At 38.0% G+C, this 12,576-nt stretch overlaps 1 protein-coding gene across 1 annotated transcript in view; it reads left to right on the top strand.

The window, feature by feature from the left end:
• The window catches only part of PTH2R (parathyroid hormone 2 receptor), a 138,807-nt gene that overhangs the window by 58,837 nt on the left and 67,394 nt on the right, over positions 1-12,576 (top strand). The window contains exon 5 of the mRNA XM_070070279.1: positions 6,513-6,610. Within this exon, the coding sequence (XP_069926380.1) occupies positions 6,513-6,610 (98 nt within the window). The remainder of the gene's footprint in view (positions 1-6,512; positions 6,611-12,576) is intronic.

Genomic DNA, 12,576 nt, shown 5'->3' with positions numbered 1-12,576 from the left:
ATAGTAAACATTCACCGATATTTAGTGTACTCTCTGATGATCTTTATTTGTAATTTCAATGTTGGCAAATACAAGGTGAGCATTTGACCTAGTGGTTAGGAAGCCTGTGTCTCACATTGGAAGGCCTGAGTTTGATACCAAGCTCTGCTCCTGACTTCGTTTCCTGCTAATGTGAGCCCTTGGGGGCAATGTTGATGGCTTAGGTAGTTGTGTCCCTGCCCTCAGCAGGGGAGACCAATATTGAGTTTCCCAGCTCTTGGCATTGGCCACTTGTCCTTGGCCCTCTGATGTGGGTATTTGTGGCCTGAACCAGTGGATGGCACTCTGTCTCTTTCTGTTTGTTTGTCTGTCTCTGCCTCTCAAATAAATAATTAAAACATTTAAAAAATGACAAGTGCAAATTTTTCACAGCTTTTAGATAATCATTAAATTAAGTCATGCTTTTATTTACCCTGAACTATAACCATTTTTATTAAAGATCTATTTATTTGAAAGGCAAATTTATGGAGGGAGAGGGAGTGTGGGAAAGTGGGAGAGGAGAGACAGAGAGAGAGAGAGTGGTGAGAGAGAGAGAGAAAGAAAAAGAGAGAGAGATCTTCATCCACTGGTTCACTCCCCAAATGGCCACAATGGCCAGGGTTGGGCCAGGCTGAAGCTAGGAGCCAGGAGCTTTTTCTGGGTCTCCCATGTGGTTACAGGGGCTGAAGGACTTGGGCCATCTTCTGCTGCTTTCCCAGGCATATTAGCAGGGAGCTTGATGGGAAGTGGAGCAACTGGAACTTGAACCAGCACCCAAATAGGATGCCATCACTGCAGATGTAGATTTACCTTTCATGACACAGCAATGGCCCCAAATTGTAATCTTTTATTTATTTATATTTTAATTTTGTTTAAGGTGTACAAATTTCATGTATTTCCCATATACAGATTCAGGAACATAAGAATACTTCCCATTCATCCCTCTCTCTTGCCCTGACTCCCACACTTCTTTGTCTTCCTTCTCCTATTCCCAGTCCTAATTATTACAAAGATATATTTTCAGTTAACTTTATTTTTTTAAAGATTTATTTATTTACTTGAAAGTCAGAGTTACACACAGAGAGAAGGAGAGGAAGAGAGAGAGAGTGGTCTTCCATCCGCTGGTTCATTCCCCAATTGGCTGCAATGGCCAGAGCTGTGCCGATCTGAAGCCAGGAGCCAGGAGCCTCCTCCGGGTCTCCCACATGGGTGCAGAGGCCCAAGGACTTGGGCCATCCTCCACTGCACTTCCGGGTCTATTCAAGAGAAAGTTCTATTTTCTGATGAAAAGGATGTGTATTCTGCAACTGTAGGATGAAATGTTCTAGCAGTTAGGTCCATTTGGTCTATGGTGTTGATTAGCTTTGTTGTTTGTTGATTTTCTGTCTGGTTGATCTGTCCATTGATGAAAGTGGGGTGTTGAAGTCCCCTATTACTATTGTATTGGAATCTATATCTCCCCTTAGAATCATTAACATTTATTTTAAATAGACAGGCACCCTGTATTTGGGTGAATAGATTTATTATAGTCACATCTCCTGTTGAATGATCCCTTAATCATTATGTAGTGGCCTTCTTTGTCTCCTTAAACAGTTTTTGTGTTAAATCCTATTTTGTCTGATATTAGGATGGCTACACAAGCTCTTTTAGGCTTTTAATTAGCTTGGACTATCTTTTCCCCATCCTTTCATTTTCAGTCTGCATATATTTTTATTGATGAGATGTGCTTCTTATAGAAAGATATTTTTTGTAGGCAGATGTTTCTTATATGCAGATTTTTTAAATCCATTCAGCCATTCTGTATCTTTTAACTGGAGAGTTTAGGCCATTTACATTGAAGATTACTATTGCTAAATAATGACTTGGCACTGCCATTTTTCCATAAATATTCCTATGTTTACTTTGAATGTCCTTTGTACTTTTACTTGGAGATTTTCTGCCTTCACATTCTTTCAGAGTGATGATTGTATTCCTGCATTTTTGTGTTTAGCAGATCATAAAGCATCTTTTGTTAGATGAGTGGTGACACATTCTTTCAATTTCTGTTTGTTATGGGAGGTCTTTATTTCACCTTCATTCATGAATGAGAGGTTTGCTGGTATAGTATTCTGGGTTGACAGTTTTTTTCTCTTAAGACTTAAGGCTGTTTTGATTATAAATGTTGTGTAGTATGTCTTAAAATTTGATATTGTGATGCTTCTGGCTTTGTCTTCGTTGTTTTGGATTGCTTTAACTATTCAAGGTCTCTTTTGTTTCCATGTGAATTTTCTTATCACTTTTTCTAGATCTGAGAGGAATGTCATTGGTATTTTGGTTGGGATCACACTGAATCTGTAAATTGCTTTGAGTAATATAGACATTTTGATGTTATTTATTCTTCCAATCTATGAATATGAAAGATTTTTCTTTTTGTGTCTTCTTCTATTTCTTTCTGGAGTTTTATATTTTGCAAGTAGCATACTGTAAAAATTACCATGTATATCCCATGACTAAAGGCAGTTTGTACTTCAATTTATCAATATATAATAAGAATGTTTGAAGAACTCATATTCTTTAGTCTTAATCTAAGATTGAGCATAACAATTTGGAGTGGGGAAACTGAATGTAAGAAATGTTCATTGAACAATTAATTATTTTCATGACTATTGTGAAGACTTTAAATTTCCAATGAAGAAGCCGGTGCCGCGGTTCAATAGGCTAATCCTCCGCCTTGTGGCGCCGGCACACCAGGTTCTAGTCCCGGTCGGGGCGCCGGATTCTGTCCCGGTTGCCCCTCTTCCAGGCCAGCTCTATGCTGTGGCCCAGGAGTGCAGTGGAGGATGGCCCAAGTGGTTGGGCCCTGCACCCCATGGGAGACCAGAAGAAGCACCTGGCTCCTGCCTTCGGATCAGCGCGGTGCGCTGGCCGCAGCACGCCAGCCGTGGCGGCCATTGGAGGGTGAACCAACGGCAAAGGAAGACCTTTCTTTCTCTCTCTCTCTCTCACTGTCCACTCTGCCTGTCCAAACAAAACAAAACAAAACAAAACAAGCAAACAAAATTTCCAATGAAGAACTGATGAAGAAAGCTCAATTATATATTTTTAATAAACAGCTTGCAACCTCCGGAAATTCTTTTGTCTTATAGTTAACTGAAAAAATAAACTTGTATATACATTGAGTATACATATGCTTAAAACAATGCGAAATGATGCATAGAAACAAACTGAAAAGATATATATCAGATACTAACAATGTTTCATTTGGAGATTTTTTCCCTCCTCTTGTATTTTAAACATTCCACAACTATTTTATATGGAAAGTTAAGCAATTAACAGAAAATAATATGTCTTAAAAATACTTAAAAGAAGAAGAATGCTTCTCGGCCTTTTGGCTAAGATCAAGTGAAGAAGAATAAGAGGTAAAACCTTTTGCTCCTTGTCAGAGTGTAGGCAGTCACAATAATACCTTGGGAAAGAGGCAAAATCAATAATCTGTAAGAATCCATCAAGTAACAAGGATACAATGAAGTTTCAGTGAACTAAATTCCATAAAGGAGCAAACCTTTCCAAAGAGAGAAGAGACCCATGCACTTATCCCTAGATTCATAGCAGGAGAGGAGCAACCAGACCATAGAAGGGGATACAAAGAAAAGAGGCAAGCTTTTAAACCAGCTTGTAACAGAAGAGGCTTGATGTTCTTATGCCTTCAGCTATCTGCTGCCTTTCACTCTGAGTGTCTCATTCACATCTTAGGGGATTTTCTTTTTTTTAACTTTTGGATTATAGCAGCTTTATTCCCTGATAACCACCCTCCCACCCGCAACCATCCCATCTCCCACTTACTCTCCCATCTCATTCTACATCAAGATTCAGTTTCAAATATATACTAAGTAAAGATTTCGACAGTTTGCACTCACACAGAAACACAAAGTATAAAGTACTCTTTGAGTACTAGTTATATCATTAATTCACATAGTACAACATATTAAGGACAGAGATCCTACATGGGGAGTAAGTGTATAGTGACTCCTGTTGTTGACTTAACAATTGACACTCCTGTTTATGGCGTCAGTAATCACCTGAGGCTCTTGTCATGAGCTGCCAAGGCTATGGAAGCCTCTTGAGTTCGTCCACTCCAATCTTATTTACACAAGGTCATAGTCAAAGTGGAAGTTATCTCCTCTCTTCAGAGAAAGGTACTTCCTTCTTTGATGGCCCCGTTCTTTCTGCTGGGATCTCACTCACAGAGACCTTTCATTTAGGTCCTTTTTTGCCACAGTGTCTTGGCTTTCCATGCCTGAAATACTCTCATGGGCTTTTCAGCCAGATTCAAATGCCTTAAGGGCTGATTCTGAGGTCAGAGTGCTGTTTAGGACATCTGCCATTCTATGAGTCTGCTGTGTATCTTGCTTACCATGTTGGATCGTTCTCTCCCTTTTTGATTCTATCAGTTAGTATTAGCAGACACTAGTCTTGTTTATGTGATCCCTTTGACTCTTAGACCTATCATTATGATGAATTGTGAACATAAATTGATCACTTGGACTAGTGAGATGACATTGGTACATGCCACCTTGATGGGATTGTATTGGAATCCCTGGTACATTTCTAACTCCACCATTTGGGGCAAGTCCCATTGAGCATGTACCAAATTGTACATCTCTTCCCTCGCTTATTCCCACTCTTATATTTAACAGGGATCACTTTTCAGTTAAATTTAAATGCCTAAGAATAATTGTGTGTTAATTAAAGAGTTCATACTATCTATAAGAAACTCCCTTCAGGGGCCAGAGTTGTGGCACAGTGGATCAACAATATCGGGTGCCAGTTTGAGTCCTGGCTGCTCCACTTCCAATCCAGCTCCCTGCTGCAAATCCAGCCTGAGAAAAGCAGTGGAAGATGGCCCAAGTATCTGGCCTCTGCCACCCACAGGACCCAGAAGAAGCTCCTGTCTCCTGGCTTCTGCCTGGCCCAGTCCCAGTCATTGCAGCCATCTGGGGAGTGAACCAGTGGATAGGAGATCTCTCTGTCTGCTCCTCTCTGTAACTCTGACTTTCAAATAAATAAATCAATTTTTAAAGATATTCACTTCAAATATATATGTGTGTATATATATATATATATTTACAAATATACCATGGAATACTACTTCTGTTATATGCAACAATTTAACTGGACTTTGGGTACATTATTCTGAGTAAACAAGGAATCTCAAAAAGTATCATACTATATAACTTAAATAATATTTATGAAATGACAGAATTGCAAAGAGCTGAAACAAATTAAGAATTCTCAGACCAGAGGGTGGGAAAGGAGGAGGGTTGGTGTGTTTGTAAAGCAACAGCACAGGGAGTTCTTTGTACTGGTGAAATATTTCTGTAGCTTGGTTGCATTGAACGGACCATCAAAGAAAGAGGTACCTTTCTCTGAAGGGAGGAGATAACTTCCATTTGATTATGGCCTTGTCTAAATAAGGTCAGATTTGTGAACTCAAGAGGCTTCCATAGCCTTTGCAGCTCATGATAAGAGCCTCGGATCACTACTGACATCATAAACAGGAGTGTCAATTGTTAAATCAACAACAGGAGTCACTGTGCACTTACTCCCCTTGTAGGATCTCTGTCCTTAATGTGTTGTACTATGCCAATTAATGATAAAATTGTCTTTAAACAGTACTTTATACTTAGTGTGTCTGTGTGGGTGCAGTTTGTTGAAATCTTTACTTAGTATATTCTAAGTTGATCTTCTGTATAAAGATAATTGAAAATGAATCTTGATGAAGAATGGGATGGGAGAGGGAGTGGGAGATGGGATGGTTGCAGGTGGGAGGGTGGTTATAGGGGGAAAACCACTATAATCCAAAAGTTGTTCTTTTGAAATTTATATTTATTAAATAAAAGTTTTCTAAAAAAGAAATATTTGTGTAGCTTGGTTGCATTTATGGTTATAAAGCTGTACAGTGACACAGGACTACAAATATACACATTGCACTGATGGCAAATTTCTGCTCTTGATATTTTATTGTAATTATGTAAGATATAACTAATTGAGGATACTGTGTTAAGACTACATGAGACTTTCCCTACTATATTTCGCACTCCTGTGAATCTAAAATTATTTTAAGTTTAAAAAGTTAAACAGGAATGAACCATTAATATAGGTAACAATATTGTTCACAAAAGAGCATATGCCATATAATTCTAAGAAGTCTAAGAACAATCAAGAAGTATGTGCAGTACATGAATAGAGAAAGATAATTTTTTGGGGGACAGAAATTGGAACAATAAATACCTGGATGTAGATGGTTGGTCGTTTTGTGACTAGCAAGGGGAACCAATTAAATTGGCTTGTCAAACCCATTAAACTAGTCCATCAAGATCTTTAAATTTTATTGCATATAAATTACAGTCTTAAAGAGTTAAGAGAACAAGAAATAATTTTCCAAAAATGGCATATTATTTCTACTAGTTTCCTAATAAAGTAGTGTTTTAACAAATTTTTCTGTTTTCCTGTAGGAAGAGTTCTTTGAGCGCCTCTATGTCATATACACTGTTGGTTATTCCGTTTCTTTTGGTTCCTTGGTTGTGGCTATTCTTCTCATCGGTTACTTCAGGTGAGAGAATCCCAGTTACTTTCTGCATGAGATAGCATGGTCTAACTCCTATCCACAGAAGACAGGAAGATCTCATAATCCTTGCCCCCAACTATTCTTCCCAAGGAAAAGATTTTTTAAAAATTTCATTTAGTTATTAAAGTTTTATGTATTTCTTTTTTATTTTTTTAACTTTTATTTAATGAATATAAATTTCCAAAGTACAGCTTATGGATTACAATGGCTTCCCCCCCATAACATCCCTCCCACCCGCAACCCTCCCCTTTCCCACTCCCTCTCCCCTTCCATTCACATGAGGATTCATTTTCAATTCTCTTTATATACAGAAGATCAGTTTAGCATACATTAAGTAAAGATTTCAACAGTTTGCTCCCACACAGAAACATAAAGTGAAAAATACTGTTTGAGTACTAGTTATAGCATTAAATCTCAATGTACAGCACACTAAGGACAAAGATCCTACATGAGGAGTAAGTGCACAGTGACTCCCATTGTTGACTTAACAAATTGACACTCTTGTGTATGGCCTCAGTAATCACCTTAGGCTCTTGTCATGAACTGCCAAGGCTATGGAAGCCCCCTGAGTTCACTGACTCTGATCATATTTAGACAAGGCCATGGTCAAAGTGGAAGTTCTCTCCTCCCTTCAGAGAAAGGTATGTATTTCATATATACAGATTTAGGAACATAGTGACACTTCCCTGCCACCCTTCCTCCCACCCATGCTCCAGCCCTTTCTCCCCCTCCTTCTCACATTCCCACTCTTAGTTTTTACAAAGATCTGTTTTCAGCTTAATGATTGTGTAGTTAACCCTACATTAAGGAAAATAATCCAACAAACAATATGAAGAAAAAAACACTATTCTTCAATGCAAGAGACAAGGGCTGTAAACAATCATCAAATATCAAAATGTCTATTTCACTCCAATACATTATATTTTAGGTACTCTATTAGTTACTTTGGGTCAGGGAGAACACATGATATCTGTTTTTTTTTAAACTGGCTTTTTAAATTTAACAGTTTCTAGTTGCATCCATCTTGTTGCAAAAGACAGGATTTTTTTTTTTACAGCTGAGTAGTACTCCATAGTGTATATATACCATAATTTCTTTATTTAGTCAACAGTTGATGGAAGTCTGGGTTCATTCCATATCTTAGCTACTGTGAATTAAGCTGCAGTGAGTATGGGTATACAGATAACTCTTTCAGACGCTGATTATATTTTGGTTTGGGTAAATTCCCAGGAGTTGGATGGCTGGATAATATAATAGGTTGTCTGTATTCATATTTCTGAGGTTTCTCCATACTGTCTTCCACAGTAGCTGCACCAGTTTACATTTTGAGCACTTTGTAGTGCAGAAGCTTCTCACCTTGATATAATCCAGTTACTCAATATTGGCTTTGATTGCTTGTGCTTCTGGTGTCTTTTCCAAGAAGTTCTTGCCTATACTAACATCTTCCAGAGTTTCCTCAATGTTCTCTAATAATTTGACGGAATCAGGTAGTAGATTTAGGTCTTTCATCCATTGTGCGTGGAGTTTTTTTTTTTTTTTTTTTTTTTTTTTTTTTTTTTTTTTTTGTAGGTGTAAGGTGTAGATCTAGTTTTATACTTCTGCACATGGAGATCCATTTTCCCCAGCACCATTTGTTAAAGACACTGTCCGTGCTCCAAGTAATGAGTTTAGCTTCATATTTAAAGATAAGTTAATTGGAGATGCATGGCTTGATTTCTGTTCTTTTCCATTGGTGTACAAGTCTGTTTTTGTGGCAGTACCAGGCTGTTTTCTCCTTTTAAAATTTTTTTATTTATTTGACAGAGTTTTATATATATATATATGTATAGAGAGAGAGAGAGAGAGAGAGCGAGAGAGAGACAGACAGACAGACAGAAGGGTCATCCTTCCATTGGTTCACTCCCCAAATGACCGCCACAGCCAGCACTGTGCCAATCCGGAGCCAGGAGCCAGGTACTTCTTCCTGGTCTTCCTTGCAGGTACAGGGGCCCAAGCACTTGGGCCATCCTCCACTGCCTTCCCGGGCCACAGCAGAGAGCTAGTACCAGGCTGTTTTGATTATAACTACCCTGTAGTATGTCTCTAAATCAATCAGGTATGTGATACCTCTGGGTTTGTTTTTGTTGTGTAAGATTACGTTAGGCATTTAGATCTCTTGTGTGTTCCCATACGAATGTTAGAATCATATTTTTTCTAGATCTGTGAAGAATGTCACTGATATTCTGACTTCGATCATATTGACTTTAAAATGTTTTTGGTAGTATGGAAATTTGAATGATCTTGAATCTTCCAATCCATGAATATGTAAGATTTTTCATTTTTAATGTCTTCCTCTATTTCTTTCTTTAATGTTCGATAATTTTCATTTTCATCATAGAGACCTTTGACATCTGTGGTTAAATTTTTTTCCAAGGCATTTAATTCTTTTGGAGCTGTTGCTAAGCACAAGATTTTGATTGTACTATTTGACATTTTATTATATGAATTCATGTGGGTTTCTGATGTTTGTTTAAAAGCTAAAAGTCAATTGAGGTCCTTGGCCCATCTCTTAAGTGGGTTGTTTGTTTTGCTGTTGCGGAGTTTCTTGATCTCTTTGTAAATTCTGGTTATCAACCCTTTATCTGTTGCATAGTGTGCAAATATTTTTCCCATTCTGTTGGTTGTCTCTTCACTTTCCTGACTGTATCTTTATAAGTACAGAAACTTCTCAATTTGATGCAATCCCAAATGTTAGTTTTGGCTTTGACTGCCTGTGCTTCTGGGGTCTTTTCCAAGAAGTCCTTGCCTGTGCCTATATCTTGCAGGGTTTCTCCAATGTTCTCTAATAATTTGATGGTGTTGGGTCATAGATTTAGGTCTTTAATCCATGTTGAGTGGATTTTTGTGTAAGGTGAAAGGTAGGGGTCTTTCTTCATGCTTCTGCACGTGTATGTCCTGAAATCTGGTATTGTAATGTCTTGGGCTTTGTTTTAATTGTACAAGATTGCTTTAGCTATTTGAAGTCTCCTGTGTCTCCATATGAATTTCAGCATCATTTTTTCTAGATCTGAGAAGAATGTCTTTGGTATTTTGATTGGTATCACATTGAATCTATAAATTGCTTTTGGGAGAATGGACATTTTGATGATGTTGATTCTTCCAATCCATGAGCATGGAAGATTTTTCCATTTCTTGGTATCCTCTTCTATTTTTCTTTAAGATTTTGTAGTTCTCATCATAGAGATATTGAACATCCTTGGTTAAGTTTATTCCAAGGTATTTGATTGTTTTTGTGGCTATTGTGAATGGGATTGATCTTAGCAGTTCTTCCCCAGCCATGGCATTGCCTGTGTATACAAAGGCTGTTGATTTTTGTGCATTGATTTTATATCCTGCTACTTTGCCAAACTCTTCTATGAGTTCCAATAGTCTCTTACTAGAGTTCTTTGGGTCCCCTAACTAAAGAATCATATCATCTGCAAAGAGGGATAGTTTGAGTTCTTCCTTCCCAATTTGTATCCCTTTAATTTCTTTTTCTTGCCTGATGGCTCTGGCTAAAACTTCCAGAACTATATTGAATAGCAGTGGTTTGAGTGGGCATCCCTATCTGGTACCAGATCTCAGTGGAAATGCTTCCAACATTTCCCCATTCAATAGGACGCTGGCCGTGGGTTTTTCATAGATTGCTTTGATTGCATTGAGGAATGTTCTTCTATACTCAATTTGCTTAGAGTTTTCATCATGAAAGGATGTTGAATTTTATCGAATGCTTTCTCTGCATCTATTGAGATAATGATATGGTTTTTCTTCTTGAGTATGTTAATGTGGTGTATCACATTGATTGTTTTGCGCTCATTAAACCATCCCTGCATACCAGGGATAAATCCCACTTGGTCTGGGTGGATGATTTTTCTTTTTCTTTTAAACTTTTATTTGTAAATATACATTTATAAAGTACAGTTTATGGATTACAATGGCTTTTCCCCACCATAACTTCCTTCCTACCCACAACCCCCCCATCTCCTGCTCCCTCTACCATTCCATTCACATCAAGATTCATTTTCAATTATCTTTATATACAGAAGATCAATTTAGTATATATTAAGTAAAGATTTCAACTGTTTGCACCCACACAGAAACACAAAGTGTAAAATACTGTTTGAGTACTAGTTATAGCATTAATTCACATTGAACAACACATTAAGGACAGAGATCCTATATGAGGAGTAAGTGCACAGTGACTCCCATTGTTGACTTTACAGTTTGACACTCTTGTTTAAGGCATAGCTGCATAGGCTCTAGTCATGAGTTGCCAAGGCTATGGAAGCCTTTTGAGTTCGCCGACTTCGATCTTATTCCGACAAGGTCATAGTCAAAGTGTAAGTTCTCTCTTCCCTTCAGAGAAAGGTACCTCCTTCTTTGATGGTCCGTTCTTTCTCCTGGGATCTCACTCGCAGAGATCTTTCATTTAGGTCCTCTTTTTTTTGCCAAAGTGTCTTGGTTTTCCATGCGTAAAATACTCTTATGGGCTCTTCAGTCAGATCTGAATGCATTAAGGGTTGATTCTGAGGTCAGAGTGATGTTTAGAACACCTGCCATTCTATGCTTTATGGCCTAGTATGTGGTCAATCCTAGAGAAGGTTCCATGCACTGCTGAGAAGAATGTAAATTCTTTAAATGTAGGATTGAAAGTTCTGCAGATATCTGTTAGATCCATTTGGGCAATAGTGTCGATTAAAACTGCTGTTTTCTTGTTGATCTTCTGTCCTCTTTATCTGTCTATTTCTGAGAGTGGAGTGCAAACTATGCAACAGATAAAGGTTTAATAACCAGATTCTACAAAGAGATCAAGAAATTCCACAGCAACAAAATAAACACCCCACCCAAGAGATGGGCCAAGGACCTGAATAGACATTTTTCAAAGGAGGAAATCCAAATGGCCAACAGACACATGAATAATTGTCCTGGATCACTAGCAATCAGGAAAATGCAAATCAAAACCACAGTGAAGTTTCACCTCATCCCGATTAGAATGGCTCACATACAGAAATCTACCAACAATAGATGCTGGCGAGGATGTGGGGAAAAAGGTACGCTAACCCACAGTTGGTGAGAATGCAAACTGGTTAAGCCACTATGGAAGTCTGTCTGGAGATTCCTCAGAAACCTGAATATAACCCTACCATTCAACCCAGCCTTTCCACTGCTTGGAATTTACCCAAAGGAAATTAAATTGGCAAACAAAAAAAGCAGTCTGCACCTTAATATTTATTGCAGCTCAATTCACAATAGCTAAGATCTGGCATCAACCTAAATGCCCATCAACAGTAGACTGGATAAAGAAATTATGGGATATGTACTCTACAGATTATTATACAGCAGTAAAAACAATGAAATCCAGTCATTTACAACAAAATGGAGGAATCTGGAAAACATCTTGCTGAGTGAAATAAGCCAGTCCCAAAGGGACACATATCATATATTCTCCCTGATCGATGACAACTAACCGAGCACCAAAAAGAAAACCTTTTGAAGTGAAATGGACACTATGAGAAACAATGACTTGATCAGCCCTTGTCCTGAATGCTGATGAACAACTTAATACTTTATCCCTTTTAGTATTTTTTGTTCTATTTAATAATATGGGATCCCTATTAAATATAAGAGTGGGAATAAGAGAGGGAAGAGATGCAAAATTTGGGACCTGCTCAATTGTACTTGCCCCAAATCATAGAGTTAGAAATGTGCCAGTGGATTCCAATTCAATCCCATCAAGGTGGCATGTACCAATGCCATCTCACTAGTTCAAGTGATCAATTTCTATTCACAATTCATCATAATGATAGGTCTAAGAGTCAAAGGGATCACATAAACAAGAATAGTGTCTGCAAATACTAGCTGATAGAATCAAAAAGGGAGAGAACGATCCAACATGGGAAGCGGGATACACAGCAGACTCATAGAATGGCAGA

The sequence above is a fragment of the Oryctolagus cuniculus genome, chromosome 3, assembly GCF_964237555.1.
Source record: "Oryctolagus cuniculus chromosome 3, mOryCun1.1, whole genome shotgun sequence".
Classification (NCBI taxonomy): domain Eukaryota; kingdom Metazoa; phylum Chordata; class Mammalia; order Lagomorpha; family Leporidae; genus Oryctolagus; species Oryctolagus cuniculus.
The sequence above is the reverse complement of the archived record's forward strand: the minus strand, read 5'-3'. Positions and strand labels throughout refer to the sequence as shown.